Below are 16,904 nucleotides of genomic sequence, written 5' to 3'. Positions count from 1 at the left end.
GTTTTTTCTTGTATCTAGGAAAGAAATGGTATTGGAGAGAGGGGACACAATTTCTGGTAAACAGTTAATTCCTTATGCTTTTGTGTACTGTATTGCATTAGTTTGGCTGTGGAAAGAAGAACAATGTACAAAATACTCTCATGTAAATATTTTCTGTATTTTGAAGAAAAATAGCATGAGTGCTTTTGGGAATGTCTCTTTTAGAAGCAAGTTTGCATGTTTGTACTTCTGTGCCAAAGAAAGCATACAGCATATGAAGTACTTAGGAGAATCAAATATACATCTATTACACCACAAAAATTGTTTAAAAATGACCGCTTTACTATATCAAGTCTAGGAAAATCCTCTGTTTAGTCAGATCCACTAAGGGGAAGGTACGAGAAATTCTGTCATGGACACTTATTGACTAAGGTGCATTAAGAGGTATTTCTTCTTACCCTCCATTAGTATTTGGCTTAAATCCTGCATGATTTCATTAGCTACGTAAATGCTTAATCTCTTGAAAATCCTGCCAGGCTCTTGCCTTCATTGAAAGCTGTGATAATTTGTTCTACTTCATTTTGTGTTTACACACTTTGGCTTTCATTTCCACTTTCTTTTTTGTTTTTTTTAAGTAGTGGCGAGATGAGTAAGAACACCAGTTTTGCTCCATCTGCCCTATTATTTTGCACCCCTCTGCTATTAGCTCTTAATGAATTCTTTAAGCAATACATTTTTTTTTTCAGTTTGTCAGTGCACTACAATTATATGTGAGGTAAAATTAAATACTTATGTAGGTTGATGCTGTTAAGCCTGTTTTTCTTCAACAGTAGGTTGTTGTGGGTTGGTTTTTGTTTGTTTTTTTTTTTTAACAGTAGTATTTGAGACAGCTGTAATTTGTGCTGTAATTATTTGACACACAGAAAAGATTTTGATCTATTCAGAGTTGTCCTGCACCTTTCAAAGGAAAGAGAACAATTTGTAAAAGCTTGCAGAAGAAAGTGCTGCTTTATCTGTAAGAAAACTGAACAGCCTTTCTACCTGCTTTTCCATTGGAAGCATACATCGTTGCTGATATTTGTGTTGATATAGGGGGGAATATGGCATTTGCACTAGCTCTCGAAAATTATTCTGGACTCTCTTGATGGGGCTGTATTGCAAAGGGGCATGTCACAAGCAGTTTGCATTTTTATCTCCTCCTGAATGTCAACTAGTTCATCAATAGGAAAACTGTAAGAATGTGAAGGTAAATCAGCAGGGAGATAGAACGGTTTTCTGTTAAATGTAAACCAATGCATGTGCTAACATAAGTATAATCAGGAATATATCATCAGGGGATGGTTTATGGAAATGAACTGAAGCATTCTTGAAGAGAAAGTCATGATGGAAGTGCTTCCAAGGTACTTCTGTGTTCTCACAATCTAGCTGATTGAGGAAACAGAAAAATTCTTGATGTATCTTAGCCTTTGTGGTCTGTACTAGATGTAGTGCTACATGGTTGTTACCTTTTTACTAACTAGTAATCCTAAGTACTAGGAGACTTTACAAAACATTCTCAAAACACACAACCATCTCTTTGTTGAGGGAGGATCCATTTAGAGAACATAATCTGAACCTGGGTATTGAAGCTTTGATAAGGACTTTACTACTAGTAGAGAACCTGTTTCCTGGTAGCATCTTATCCTATTTTCACATCTGTCATTCAAGAGTCTCTTAGATGTACGGCTGAACACCCACGCCTTTGTCTGTCAAGGAAGATAGTCTTCTAGGTATTCATAATCTCTGTTGGAAGGGTATGGAATATCCAGGTCCTTGGAGATTGTCCTTATTGTGCCACAGTGAACAAGCACCAAGATAAGATACAAGTACTGAGATATGATGCAAGGCCAGAAGCATAGAACTGCTCTCCAAAATACAGGCAGTGTCCCTGGAAACAGTCTCTGTGGCATACCTGAAGAATTTCTCAGTCTCTGGAGATCTGCAGTAGTGCCATCTATAGTGCCATTTATCCTTCTACAAAATCTATGCAGCTAAGAAGCTGCAGCACTCAGTAGTAAAGTTACAGTTGTGTTTAAAAATAAAACAACTGGAGAACTCTTAAGTAACACAGCTGATAGGTGCTTGGAATGCAAATGTGTGGATAGCCTAGCTCTGTAGGAAAGGCTGAAGCAGAGCATCATTTGGCAATTTTTTTTTGTGATGATTGTCATGGTAGGGCCAAACGGCCCCAGCACAAACCCAGACAGACACTTAAGGTGTCTAGACATGGTCCCACTCTCCCCTCCTGCAGCAAGCCAGGGTAATGCGGGGACAGGACCGTGCATGTCTGGTGAACAACCCTGTATCTATGGTAAGGGCATGTGTTCTGGCCAGAGCCTGGCAGAACCCCTTCCCATTGGGTAACTGTTCTGGTTTCATGCCCTATTGGTCCAATCAATCTCGGGCAAGATTTATATACAGGCTGATTTCTAGTTGCCTGTGCCTTGCTCTTGCCTTAGTCTTGCTTAGCCTTGTGTGCTTGAACCTTCTTGGACCTTGTCTGGCTTGAAATGGCCTCAAGTTGCATAACCTTAAGTTGCCTGGTCCAGCGCATGGGATAAAGCCACGAGCATACACGCCGCAAGCTACGAGAGAAGCCACGAGCTTAGGAGTTGGAGCCAAACCTGCTTCCCCTTGCAACCAGGATTTTGCCATGCCTCAATTCACCCAGGACAGAGCAAGTGCCCATCGCAGTAGTGTTGTTAACGGCCTGCCGTCTGCTGAAGCCAGACCAGCCACCGATGACCACGTGGCATTCCTGCTGGCAACCAGCTGTGCCTGGCGCATGAGCACCCCAAAACCTCTAATACACAGCATTCCCTGCCTGGGTACAACCAGCTGTGAGTAATTAATTAACTGCCTCATTTGGCATAATGGTGGTCAAGTGCCATTTTGTTCCTGGGGTATTCTCTTCCTGTTGTATTTCTCCCAGTTTGCATAAAATAGTTAAAACGTTATAGTTGCCCAAATACTGTACATTCCCATTGTAAATATGTTCCAACCGTACATTGAACCTTTTGATACGTTTGGCAAGTTTTCATATTAATAAAGGTTATTAATATTTTGATTAATGTTTCCATAGAGTTTATAATAAAGGAAATTATATATCCTTTTTGACAATGATTCACAATCTGCCTTTGTCTTCTGGTGTGGAGTCCCACTAATAATTCTGCAGGTCAAACTAAAAGGAAGCAATCTTAAAAGTACCCAGCCTGATGGGCTCTCATATTGGAATATCCATAGTGTCACCATGACAGAGTGCCAATACACATACAATAATTTTCAGTTACTTGTCTAAATGTTCTGAAGATTTCTAAGTAACACTTAACATATTTAGCTTTGTTTTCTTAAATAAGATAAAGATACCCAAAGATGTATAGAAAAAAGGTGAGGAGAAAATCTTGACAGGTAAGAGCTTGGTTGCCAGATAAACTGAGTCCATAAAAGGTAATTGTAAAATGCTTCATTTAAACTACAAGCACTGCACACAGAGCATCTTTTACATATTAAAAGGTTTTAACTAGAATATGATTCTTGATACAGATATGAAACACTGGGTTTTTTTTACCCTTAAATAATCCTTCCAATTTGCAGTTACAGACGTAATTTTTTCTCCCCCAGCTAGCAGATAACACATCCAGATGCCATACGTGTATTTGCAGTTAGTAATTGATACACACATCAGACTGGCACTCAGTTTTCAGAAATTTGCAGAGAAGTTTTCTGCTGATGTGTATTTTCATCTATATCCAAATAATATTTTGCATGTGTGATTAATCTGATCAATCATAAGTAAATATCCTTTAGTTAAATGTTTAAAACCAAAGTTACTGTTGCTTACCTCTCATGGATAAATTTAATAGTCTGTAATATTTCAGTTGGAAGGGACTTGTAACATTCATCTACATAAGGAATGGAAACTAGTAAATTAAGCTTTTTGATTGCAAAATGTAGCAAGACCATAACACCTTTTAATTACCACAAGAAAAGAACTAGTCTCTTTTGTTGTTATAGGAAGATTATGTGTTATCTGTGGAATCTGGCATTCTAAAGGCAGCTAATCTCTACTAATTAATGACTGGTTAGTATGAAAAAAAAATCCTACAGATTATATAAATTTAGTGTGGTCTTTCAAATGATTCATAGAACATGGGAAAGTACTTTCATTTAAGAGCTTTAATGGCTGGTTCTATGGATGTGTTATCTTGCTGTTTCAGGGGAGTGAATTCAAAGAGAATCAGATACCATTTCTGAACAGGTTTAGAATGCATATTCCAGTGATAACAATTTATCTGACTTGCACTGGTGAATGTGAACATTACATATTGAATTTCAGCTTTGCAGTTTTAACACCTGTGAATCTTACTTCTCTTGGTAGACTGGCAGCAGAAGCCCTTACTTGCTCTGAGAATTTTAAAAACCTGAAACTAGTTTTTAATTACTCAGTTGCAACTTGTTGGTTATGTTGTTGGGCTTTTTTGGTGGTGTGTTGTGGGGTTGTTTAATGTTTAGTAGCAAATGCTTTCTTTTTGTCAGAATGTATGTCTTTATTGAAGTTGCAGAAAACTATTACATTTAATTACAGGGGGAAAGCAGTATGTGCAACGTAAACTTCACAAATGTATATGCTTGTGCCATAATCTAAAATATTGTTGAAATGGGGACTAGAAATAACAATGTGTATTTTGTTAGTGCTGTTTCACTTCATGTTTTAAAAAATTGCTGTTGACAACCTTGTAATAAAATAAGACTAACTGGGCATTTGTGTTCAGTCAGATAAGGTCTTATCTACTCACCAGACTTTTGTTCCTGTGAACATTCAGACAGCATAGCTAATAAATTATTAAAGGAGGATGCTGTGTTGCCTTCTGTCTTACATATTCTTAACAGCAGTACTAGGGTTAGCAAAAAGTCTTTTTTTTTTTTGGTGATGTGCCAGTCACTGAAATATTAACTTTAACCTTTTAAGCTAAATTTGCAATGCTACTTGCAGTTAATGTAGATAGGGAACCTGGGTCATGGGAAGCAGAGATAAAGCTTACGTACAAACACAAAAAATCCTCAGATTTGCAATTTGAAATCTGAAGTTGAGACTTCTACTGAAATATTTACATGAAGCTGGCAGTCCCTGTAGTTCCTAGAATTGCATAAAGGTCAGGAGTAGTTTCAACTTTTTAATTCCAGTAAAAAAGATAAAAAAATTTGAGATTGCAAGGAGACAGTCTAGACAGACTTGACTTTTGCTACCCTAAGGGCAACAACAAAACTTTCCTGATCAAATTATCCATGTAATATGCATTCCACAGTCATACTGGAACATTGCCCTTGTTCCTTAGTAGGACAGAGGGGATCTTGCTCTCCCTGTATCTAGGCTCTCTAGAAGGGTTTTCACAAACATTTATTCTTAGATGGATGGATTCAAGCTAACATCTCATAATTTAATTTTCCAACTTTACAGCAATCAGTTCCATGCAGCATACTCAATTTTGGAGCTCTAGCCATCACCACGTAACGCTGTTAACAACGTGAAACGTGCACATTAGCAAGAACTAAAATTGCTTTTAGTAAGGAGCAGTTATCAGAAATTGTAAGTATCCAAAAAAGTATTTCTGCTAGGCTGCATCACACAATTTTATGCTGCCTTTGGCTTGATTGAGCTTTCACAGCTATTTTAAGTAACCTGAGCTCTTACAGTTCTTGACAAAAAGCTGATTTTAGTATTAGAGATAAAAAAAACAATAAAGCAATACTGGCAGTTTCATTTATTTTGAGAAAATGAATTCAACACCCTAGTCTTCAACTACTATAGTTTCATTCGGGATTTCTTTGTTAGAGCTGTACTCTATACCCATTAAAGTGTACAATGTTTAGCATACACTGTGGGTGCAATTAGTTTTAAAGCCTCTTCCTGCATGGTTTCCTTCCTGTTGGTTTTTTTTTTCCCTTTGTTCTGGCTGTTTTGTGGCTTTTAAGTTGTTTTCTTTCTTTTTTTTTTCCTCTTTTTTTAATTGGGAAGTCAGAGTGTTCCTGAAGCTTATTATTGTGTTACAGAAAGGGTGGGGAAAAGAAGAAAAGTCCTTACATCTTCAGACCATACACAGGGATGATTCACGAGAGATTACAGTCAGGTTATGCATTCTGGGTTTTTTTTTGTTTTGTTTTTTTACAAACCACACACACAAGCATCATCCACACTGGAGCCTTCTTACTCAAAACTAGCTTTATTTTTAAAAATAAGTTGAATGCATAGCACTCACAAAGATTCCATAGTTTTGGACATTTTGCATTTAGGAGCACCATTTGTATTTATGCCATAAAAAACACATTTTGGTTCTAATAGTAAGAACAGTGTATTTTTAATGTACACTGGTAAAGCCCTTTTAAATAATATTGAAACTGTTCAGTGTACATTTTCTCTGTAGTCATTATGCAGTTGTAGTGTCAGAAAAAAACTCAAGACTAAGTAATAAATTAAAACCAAACAGCATGTAGTGGATCTTTTTACAGTTGACCTAGTATCTTAAAAGTCAAACAAAATTACCCTATGAAATGTAAAGTTGCAGTATTAACTATTTGAATAGGACCCCTGCCCATTATAATTCCAGTGTTAAATATTAAAGTTTTATATATCAAATGTCTATGGGATAAGTTTACTAATACCCAAAAAGAGAAGAGCCTATACTGCTGTGTCAGAAATAAAGATGACAAGTTAGCTGATTTAAAGATTTTACATTAACTGCTACAGGCATCTGCTATTACTTCAAGTCATGGTCTATTACAAGACTGTACATTCATAGCATCAGAGGTAGTCAAGAGGACTGAGGACTTGGATAGAGAATTGCATCAAAATGAAACCATCAGAAAGAAGTCTGTGTTCCTCTTTAACGGGTAACAATGCTGAATAAGAAGCATGGCATCTTAGGAGATGGAAAGCCTCTACTTAACGCTACTCTCAGACATGGGGAAATATTCATTAAGAGATGGAGAGGAAATAAACCCCACAAAACTAAAACCAAAAACAATCAAACCAACCCCCCCCGAAATCAATCCACTTTGCACTTTAAGAATTGACCATACTATGCCCATTTCAAAATTGATTCTCTAGCATAAAGCAGAGAGGGTTCTCTCTTTCACTGACTTTTCTATCACTCTTGACGTGCATATACATGCTACAAAAGCCCACAACAAATTTAGGATTTATGAAAAACAAATGAACAACAAAACAGAAACACCACAATCAAAACCTAAGAAAAACAGGATTTCTTCTCCTCAACAATAAACAAGGGTTTTTTTTGGATCTTATCCTTCAGCCCCAGAAACAATGAACAGGTGTCCTCCATGCTGAACATTACAGTAAGGCCTCCCTCCTGTGACAAAGCCTTCATCATCCTAATTGCCCCTACTTTCAGAACAGTCTCTATAGGATTCCCAATGCTTCACTGTCATTAGATGGTACCCAATTTTAAATGCTGTGAGGAAAGAAGGTGGTGGTAAAAGAATAAGAAAAGCCCTAAGCCCGCTTACTGTAAGGTTATTTTAAAGTACTAAGAATCCTGTCATCCATACCTCTTCCTTCCATATTCTACCTCAGGAGAAAGTCTATTATCATCTTGTATGTAAAAGATTTCCCACTCCACAGGAGATAGTGTAATTCTATAAAGTTATGTAATTAGCACCTTAATTGTGACAAAGCAGTTCACTTGGCAATACATCTTAACCCACCCGTTTAGAAGAGTAAATCTCTGCCTGTTCTTCTAGAACTCTCAAATACTAGAAGAAAAAGTTGCCCCACTATTACCTGAGAATTTCCCTCCGCTATAAACCTGACAGAACTGGATTTCTGTGAGCATGTTTTTGTACAAGTTACGCTGTCAGTACAACGGGAGGATGTTTTCTGTTGGTTAGTAATATGTGTGTGTAAACACAGAGGAATCACAGCCACTGTAGTAGTTCTGGTACAGTAGAAGTTCAGCTTAAGCTTTCTCCTTTTTTTTCAGTTACTCAATACCACACTGCTGGGCAGTAGTTCGCATCTACATTTTGTGAACATGAACATATCCCTTTGGTACTCTCTGTGTAGATGCCCTGAAGAAAAGCCTCTTGCTACAGTCTCCTCTTCCCTCAAGTTATACCCAGTTAAGTGTACAAACCAGCAGCATAGAGTAATGAGTAGAAAATTCCCTGAGTTAGTATGAAAGAGTTACTTTAAACACAAAAAGGATAGGGAAAATACAAGAAGAAAAAACACAGCATATATCTTTTGAGGTACAAAACTTAAAAACTAGCCAAAATACCAGTTAACTCAAATGCCTTAGCCTAAAGCCAATACCCAACACAAGTGCTGAAAAAGGGGCAGGAGTATGGAGTTGGCCAGATAAGATTTGTTTTTTTCTGTGGTCCCCATGTATCTGAAGAAGTCCAGCATTCAATGGATTTTAAGTTTCACTTAAAGCCAGTGTTAATACTGTATGGCAGTGTTACATAAATGTCTTCAAAATAATACTGCATATCTCCTTCATTAAAGGTTAAATCTGTGGTTACTGTTATTTTGCTTTTGACTAGTATTTCAAAAGATGTGTGTTAGAAGCACAGAGTATTCTCAGTGCCAGAGCAAGAGCTTACCACCCCCAAGTATATACTTTTTAGAGGGTCTTCTGTGTGCTTATTTTTGCAGCCTGTATCTGAGCTATGGTACTGGTTTCCAATCCAGTTGCTTTTTTTTCCTGGAAAGACTTTTTTTTATTTGATTTGTCCTCAAACTTATTTGAGGTTTAACAAATAATAATAATAAAAAACCCAAAACAACAACAAAATAATTCCCCTCAAGACAACTTCCCACCCCAAACAAAAAAGCACAAAACCATTTTGTACTTATCACCTCTCAAAGCATGGTGTAATACAGGAATATCGTCCATTCACTTGGTAACTCCGGTTGTAGGAGACACTTATACATGGCTTCACTTCTAGTGGAACAGCTAGTGACATTGCAGTACCAGTCTGTACGTGGCCTCGAGCCTGAGCACTAGACTGTAAGGCAGCAGGGCAAGTCTGAAGTGGGTAAGATGTTGTATGATTAGATGATAATATCTGTTGACAGTTTTGCTGCTGTGATGTCTGATGGTGATACTGTAATGAAGACTGATGAGCTTGGAGATACTGTGGTACGTGCTGTTGAGCATTACCCTGCTGGGGAGTTGGAGCTGGGGTCTGAAATACAGTATGTTGGGCAGACTGAGCTTGTTGTCCTTTTTGTTTGTTTGCTTCCTTCACATCATTATCATGCGCACTAAAACAAATTGAGGAGACAGAATTCATCAATGTAGGTATTAAAATAATTTAAGCATTTGGGTTAATTTTTAAAAGCAGTGTAAAAAAAGCTTAAAGTTTTCTTTTAAATACATTTTTCCCTACCTTTTAAAACTATCTAAGGTTTTAAAATTTCTTTAGGATAGTCTCCTTTCAGTGCTTCACTTTGTTGCATAGCAATACAAAATGCAGATAAAAGCCAAGTACAATACAAGTAATACAGCAGTATCTAAATAACCAGTGCAATAAAATCTGTTAGTGTACTGACTAGAATCCCAAATAACCAGAACCTGAAACTTGCTCTTTCTACCTCATTTCAATTGGGTAACAGAGTGTAGGTTTTTTTAAAAGACATGGTATGAGAGGGTTTTCAAAGAGCTGCACTGCAGTAATTTAAGATCATATGCATATTGATATTAGATTCTGTTTTAAGGAGTAGAAATGCCCTTTTTCCCCACCCTCCCCACTTTTGTCCTAGCCCACCCAGTCAATTTAGTCAGTTTAGCTCACCTGGACTCCCTTTGAATTACACCATCTGAAACATATTTAGACATACTCTTGCTCTTACACTGAGGTTAAGCAGGTGCCACCTACACACTTCAGTCAGGCCTAAAGTTAAAGTTTTTCGGTAGCACCTTATACATGTCAGATCTTTTGAAGACAGCTGGGGTTCAGACCTTCATCAGTTTTTTCTAAAAGATTGGTAACTTTTTAAGTACAATGCAAAGATGACCAAAACCCTTTGCCCATCCTCCCTGCCAAGTGTTCAGAGAGAGCAATACTGTAAACACTTTTGCAACAGCACCTACATACTTTAGGTATATAGGGTAGTGAAGCCAATAGGCCATTGGGGTGATAATATCACATTTATAAGGAAGATGTGATTCTTCCATATACAGCTGTTTCTGTGCTTCTTCAGGGCACAACTGTGTTTAGATATGGGCAAGAGTAAATTTCTGTGGGAGGAAAGCAGTTATGGGAGGCACAGGTTTTGATCTTAAGGTTTAGAATAAAAGAACTGATAGCATAACATCTTCCCAGTAAGGGTCACTTGACATTCACTGGCATTTTTATCTCACATCTGCTTTATCTCTTCACCATAGTGCAAAAAGTGGATACAGCAAAAATAGCTACAACCTCCTGGTCATTTCCTCCCCACAAGCTTGCTGCTCAAACAGTCTTGCATGTTTTATTCACAACGTCTGGGGTGTCTAAGGCATAGAGTCCTCCAAGTAAGTAGGAAGACCTACGCCTTTGGTACACTTCATTTTTGCTCTCCTAGAAGACTACAGAGACTGGGGACAAGCTATTTAACAGATTTTTTCAAAGCATGCCAGATGATGTTCAGTGGAAATGAAAGGCTGAGGTTTGTTTGTTGAAAGAACAGGAAAGAGTTTAAATCTGATAAGGTTTTCTCTTTTGGAAAGAACAAACAGTTACTGCCTAACAATATTACCTCATACCTAAGTATTTTTAGCATAGAAAATTTGAAATTCAAAAGATATTTAATTTGAGTGCTAACAGCAATTAAGCATACTGAAAGATGCAGACATGGGCTGGTAGAAAGCTGCTTTTAACTTACATTAATAGCCGCTCAATACATGGTACCAGGAAATCCCAGGAGTATGCAGTAAGATGATGCAGCCGTGTAGGCCATGTTGGTGAGAGACGCAAGATAATCCTTGAAGAAGCTACACATGCAGTAGCAACTAGAGAAGGGGCATAATTTAAAAAAGCATGATCTAGAAGGAAAGAAAAATAAATTATTTCAGTTGGACACTGCCAAGACAAAAAAAAAAAAAAGGATACATTACCTGAAATGCACAACTCACCTTGCAGTGATACTTCCAGAAAGTAGTCAGCATATTTTGCCATATATAACTTAGTCTTCTCTAAGCAAACCATTGGCCAACCATCATGAAGATCAGTCTCATGGACAGCAATAGAAAGATAATAGTCGATGAAATGAGCAGCAGTCGGGAGGCACAAATTCCACTGAAATGTTTCTAGCAACAGCAACTCCATATGAAGCAAATTCTGTTTTGTTAGTACCAAATTCATGTTAGTCATACAACCCAAGCTGTTCAGCTGTTCAAGTTTGGGAACACTGTCTTCCTTTTCTTCAAATTTACCTTTAGGTGAACAGAAAGAGGAGGGGGAAAAAGGCTCAGAACAATTGAACTATAAACCAGATTGTATCTAATATCTGTGTTGGTCATATTTTAATTCTATTATGTCAAACAAGCTTGAGACTTTCCTGCAGAAGCAAAGCTCAAATGGAAGATATCATCAGAGACAAAAGGGGCTATATACTATAAAAGGGCTAAATTTCAGCAGATCATGTCAAATAAAGTGTAGGATATTGTGCAGTGCCATGTTTCCTGCTGGTTATCCCACCCTGGCACATAGAAGCAGGTTCTCATGAGCAGAAGTAAGCTGTACTAGGACATTTCTGGCACTGTATCCACTAGGTTTTGTCACCAAATTACCGAGTAATTTGTCCTCAGCATCCATGAAATACTATGTGATGTGACTTGGCATACACAACACCACAGCATTTGGCTTTAATCCCCTCCCACACCCTTTTCGTTTCTGGCTCTAGCCAACAGGGCTGCTTTCAGTGCCTGTAGGTAGTATTTTAGCTTTGATAGCTAGTGATCTGCTCCAGCAGTTCAAACAAGTGGATTTCAGCAACATGCATCTGAAGACCCACACTGCCATATACACTGTTTTGACTTGAATGCTGCTAGCAGCTTAAGGTTTCCCTGAACTTTAACTTGTCAGGCCTGTACATTTTTAGCCTTAGGCAACACTGCTTATGTAGAAAACCCATTAATAAGAGAAACCAAGTGTCACATTTCCATACAGTTTCCCATATGGTTGTGCTATTTCAATTTCATTGCAAATTCTTTCCATCTTAACACTCTTCAGTACTACACCATATGCTGTAAATACACATTTTTAGAGAGGTTTGCAGGACTGAACATACTGAACATTTGCATTTTTTCAACAGTGGAGGTACTTACACAGGACTTGGTCCAACACCAGTCCCACTCTGTTAGCTTTTGTTTCCCATATTCTAGTAATTACAGAAATAAAAGCTTCAGAAATCACGGAATTTCTGTTACTACTTCTAAAACCTTATCAGATATATCACAGTGTGATGCGTCCAACTTATTGCACCACTGATTAAACTGTGCGTTTAACCTATACAGGGCAAAAGTTTAAACCAGCATTCTGGTTTGTGTTTTCTGAACTAATTCATAAACTCTTCTCAGAAGGGTGAGTACTCCAGGCTTTTGGAGCTCTACTTACTGCTTATCATGAAAGACAGCAGAATTTGGAGGCTTGGTGCCTTCACCACCCCCCCACCCCCCCTTAAATTTGCACTTCTTGTCAGAATATAAATGTTATTTGAAAATTTGGCATTAGTTCAAAGCCAATCTATTTTCCTAAATGGATTACACTAGTTTCTGGAGCAAGATTTTAATACTCAGCACCTTGTCCCTTGCCAAGAGAAGATTGCTGGCTGGTGGTAGCATCCAAAGTTTACCCCTAGAAGAATATGAAATAATCCTTTTTTGTTTAACTCTTTTGCTGAATATCTGTATTATTAGGTGAAGACAGGCTGCAATAAAAGGAAGCAGCATGCCAAAAATAGCCAACACCTCAACACTCTGGTTTTCTAGCACAGGGTGCCTAGTTACCATGTGCTATCTCTTTGAAAAAATAAAAGTAGATTCAGAGAAACAGAAAAAAATGAAGCAACAGTTAGTATCCCTGAATCTTGGTTTAAGAACAAGTGCCAGCAAGTATCCTTGCATGCCACCCGTATTTATTTGGGGACAGCTAAAAGGAGTCTACCAATGCTGAAAGATGGAAACCCACCATAAGAATCTAGCTGAGGCCAACATAAACAGCACTGTTCATAATGAGTGTAATTAAGTGTCTTCAGAGTACTGTGCGCTCACCAATGTATTCTACCAGCATCACATTTTCTGTGTGACAATATAGGATTTATGTTAGCCTTATCTTGCCTTATGAATGTTGCAATTTATGAAATCTGAAGTATTCCAGAAGCACACGGCACCATCAGCAGAGTGCAGTGTAGTCTATAAATGATTTGATTTCTTCCTTTATCTCTGGTATGATTATTTCCCATTTCCAGCACTAGATCTACCTGTTTTGAGATGTCCTCAGAAAGACAGTCTTTCTGCTCCTACAATACAGCTCTGAAAGTTCAGTTTAGAATAATTTCTAAGCATAAACATGAAGTTTTTAATCAGCGTTTGGTTTTTTCCCTCCTCGTAGTTTCATCAGGTGCCAACAGAAGTCAAAACACAAGTTTGAAGAAAGGCCCTACCAACTGGGCCAAACTGATCTACACTGATCTCCTTGTCTAGAACCACTTTGTTATCTGCTATATCCCATGAAGACACATGTTGTATTTGGCAGTAGAACCTAGACTGGTCTAGTTAAAGTTTGGTGATACATACTTACTTGCTAAAAGTAAACAGGAAAGAGCAACCACATGTAGCTGCTGTATAGATATGTCATAACGATCCATAAAGAGGTCCAACAGATAGACAGCTAGATGTCGTGCAGCAGGACAGAGCCTGAACCGGTTGCTCACAATGGCAATCAGGTCTGCAAAGTATCTTCTCAGATGTAACTGGGGAGATTGGCCTTTGTAGGAGGGCAGCTTCAGCTCCTAGATGGACAGCAGCACATAGTTTTATTAAAACCATCACATAGTATGGATTGGTATCAGATTAATATTGCTGACATCCTTAAAGTTATTATGGGATTTTCAAAGGATTTATCTTTGTTCTGTTCTGTCACTTCAGCATCCTTTTTCACAGAACAAAATTTATTTGTTGTACTACAGAAGACCTAAGAAATAACTTGGTTCTATACATTAGTATAATAACTTCAAATTTAACACCCTTCAGTTGGGCAATTGGCTAGCGTGACTTAAGCTTTTACCATTCCTTCTGTATTACCTCTACTGCAAAGGCTGTACTTCTCAGCAGGGGAACAGCAAGGATATGACAGTACCCCTCAGAGGCTTCATTGCAAAGTCCAATAGCTTGAGTCAATCCCCTCTCGCTACAGCTCTGAGCAATCAGACTTTGAACTGAAATGTTTGCATGTTCCAAAGCTGCTAGGTCTCATGCAGGCACCTCCAGGAGGACAGCATGAAGAGCTAGCTGTAGGCAACCTTCGGAAGAGGAACGGGGTGTGCATGTGTCAACATTTGCTACATGCATATATTTGAATACTGACTTAATTCACCCGATTGATATTGCACTGACACTGGTTACAGTACACTTTCAGGTACTTCAGTTAAGCACACGTAAACCTCATGTGGCCTCACATTTGGAGGGGGGATCTCCAAAACACAAAAGCTCTACGAATTCTATAGATAAGAAAAAATCTGTGGCATGATTTATTTTGAATACAAAATTTAGACTGGTAGAAAGAATATTCCCCAAGCTCCTGCCTAGTAGCCAGTATCTCCTCTTGTGTACAGCAGAACATCAGTGCTGTCTTCTCTTATCACAAATAAATTTAAGTCAGATTATGCAGCCTAATTACTGTAAGTAAGATTTTGACTACAAATAAATTTCCAGAAGGACAGTCTGATGACATCAAGTAGGAATGGAGTTGCCCAAGTTTTCAAAGTTTTAAGGTCAATTCAGAGTTCTGAAACACACTATTAATGTGAAAAGAAACAGCCCCTAAACAAACTTACAAATCCTCCACCCATACCCACTAAGCTTTAGAATTTACCTTTCACAACATTAACTTGGTTTTAGTAATGGTAGCAAATAAATTATCTTGTCTTGTGTTCCCAACCCCTAAAGATTTGCTTTACCAGTCACACCTTCAAGAGAGATAATCCACATCTTCCTCGCAACGGCATCACAATGCTTTCTGGAAAATTTAAACTTGGACCCACTTTACCCATCCAAACAGAAGAACCAAGTGCACCGTGACCCCTTTGCCTTTTTAAAGCACAGAGCCTAGTCGGTCAGATAAACTGTCAAGACTGAGGACAAGCAGTCCGAGCATTAGCTGACGGAAAAAACACTGGGTTTTTCAAGGTATAGAAAAGTTAAGTTCCACCAAGACCTCTGCGGGCCGAGCCCGCATAGCAGCGGCCCCCTCACATGCGCTCCCCACCCCACTCCAAGTCGCCGCGACGGCTCCCCTACGACGGGCCAGCTCGGATTGTTAGAACGCTCACAAAGGCGCCGGGGCCACCAACCCTCCGCTTCCCCCGCGACGCAAAGCCGGGAGCAGTCTCCGTTCCCTGCCACCCCCCGCGCTCCCCACCGCCCCCCACAGACCAACCACCGCCGCCGCACTAGGCTACCTTGTAGCGAAGCGCTTGGTGGATGTCGGCAGCCAGCTGTCCTGTCCACCACTGCGCCTCCAGCTCCATCGGCGGGGCGGCGCAGCAGTCGGGGCCTGGGCAGAGGGGAAGAAGCGGCACTCCACTGAGCGCAGGCGGAACGGGACGGGACGGGTAGCACCACCCTCGCTCCTTTCTTCCTCGCCTTCAGTTAAACGCGATCAGCTGCCACCCGCGCCGCGGGGGCCCCCCAGCCCAGCTGATCGCCATGTGTGGCACAAATGAGGCTCGTTAAGCCGCCCCTTCCCGCCGCGAGGCACGACCAGGCGAGGGGGACGCGGGGGAAAACGGCGGCCGCGGTCCCAGGGGAGGACGATCCCGTCCCGACAAAGGCCGGCAGCACCTTCCCTACTGAAACCACCACTCACCCTATGCAGCAGCGCGGCTGATGGCCGCGGCGGGGCCTGGCCCGGGGCACCTGAGCGCGACGCGGCGTCCCGAAGGCTCCCCCGCCATCACACGGCACCGCCTGCCTCGCCCATTGTTAAAGGGGCGAGCGGGCCGGCGTGTGTACAAAGCCAGGCAGCGCCCGCACGCGGCCGCCCGCGCGCCAATCGTCTGCTACTTTACAGCACAGCCCGCCCGGCTCCAATCAGGGCGCAGCGCTCATAGAACACGCTGAGCCCCACGTTCCATGGCCAGGCGCGGGAGCGCTTTGAGCCAGCGGAGCTGCCGTAGCTACCCCGATAAAGGCCTGGGGAGATAAGGGGCGGAGGGCGCGGCGCTGGTACGCGCGTTGTAGTCCCGGCTGAGAAGGTCCTCTGAAGCTGTACCTAATGCAGCTGCCCTGGGTTTGGACTCAGTCTTACTATTTCGCAGAGGCTCTGGGTGCGATATAACCCTTACAGGCAGCTGTGGGACCCTCGTGGAGTTCCTGCGGGGGGGCTTGGGAGAGGCGAGTTAGCAGAGCTCTCGTGGGCTGGAGCAGGGTAGTGCTCCCACCCCACCCCCCAACACCTAAGAGCATCTTTCTCCCTAGTCTCTTCCCTTTTTGATTCAGTTGTGAAGGTTTTAAGAAGTAAAATGATCGTGTGAGGGGCTGTCTCGCCTCTCTGACTCAAGACACGTTTTCCCGTTAGCAGTAAAGGGCATACATCTCTTGGGTTGCAAAAGCCATGAGGCTCAAGTATTTGATTTATTTTGTGAGTGAGCACTTGTTCAC

The 16,904-nt window shown here is 40.4% G+C and overlaps 1 protein-coding gene across 1 annotated transcript; it reads right to left on the bottom strand.

The window, feature by feature from the left end:
- Positions 1–5,632: 5,632 nt before the first annotated feature.
- On the bottom strand, positions 5,633–16,220 carry CCNJ (cyclin J). Its single transcript, XM_068139628.1, has 6 exons — positions 16,111–16,220; positions 15,704–15,798; positions 13,825–14,035; positions 11,157–11,456; positions 10,907–11,066; positions 5,633–9,304 (listed from the first exon to the last, which is right to left on the bottom strand). Exons 2-6 carry the CDS (start codon positions 15,770–15,772, stop codon positions 8,893–8,895), a joined length of 1,152 nt encoding a protein of 383 aa, XP_067995729.1. The 5' UTR covers positions 15,773–15,798; positions 16,111–16,220; the 3' UTR covers positions 5,633–8,892.
- Positions 16,221–16,904: the final 684 nt, after the last annotated feature.

This window comes from Melanerpes formicivorus, unplaced genomic scaffold, assembly GCF_026170545.1.
Source record: "Melanerpes formicivorus ecotype bairdi unplaced genomic scaffold, bMelFor1.0.p_v2 SCAF_6, whole genome shotgun sequence".
In the NCBI taxonomy this organism is placed as follows: domain Eukaryota; kingdom Metazoa; phylum Chordata; class Aves; order Piciformes; family Picidae; genus Melanerpes; species Melanerpes formicivorus.
Note: the sequence above shows the minus strand (reverse complement) of the source record. Positions and strands in the feature narration are given on the sequence as shown.

What these genes read in the sequence shown, in the direction of transcription:
- CCNJ (XM_068139628.1), bottom strand. Translation starts at nt 15,772, where the DNA reads ATGGAGCTGGAGGCGCAGTGGTGGACAGGACAGCTGGCTGCCGACATC. An exon ending in TTCCTGTTTACTTTTAGCAA is followed by an intron (nt 11,457 to 13,824) that starts GTAAGTATGTAT and finishes GTTCACCTAAAG; the next exon opens with GTAAATTTGAAGAAAAGGAA. An exon ending in TGTATTGAGCGGCTATTAAT is followed by an intron (nt 9,305 to 10,906) that starts GTAAGTTAAAAG and finishes AATTTGTTTTAG; the next exon opens with TGCGCATGATAATGATGTGA.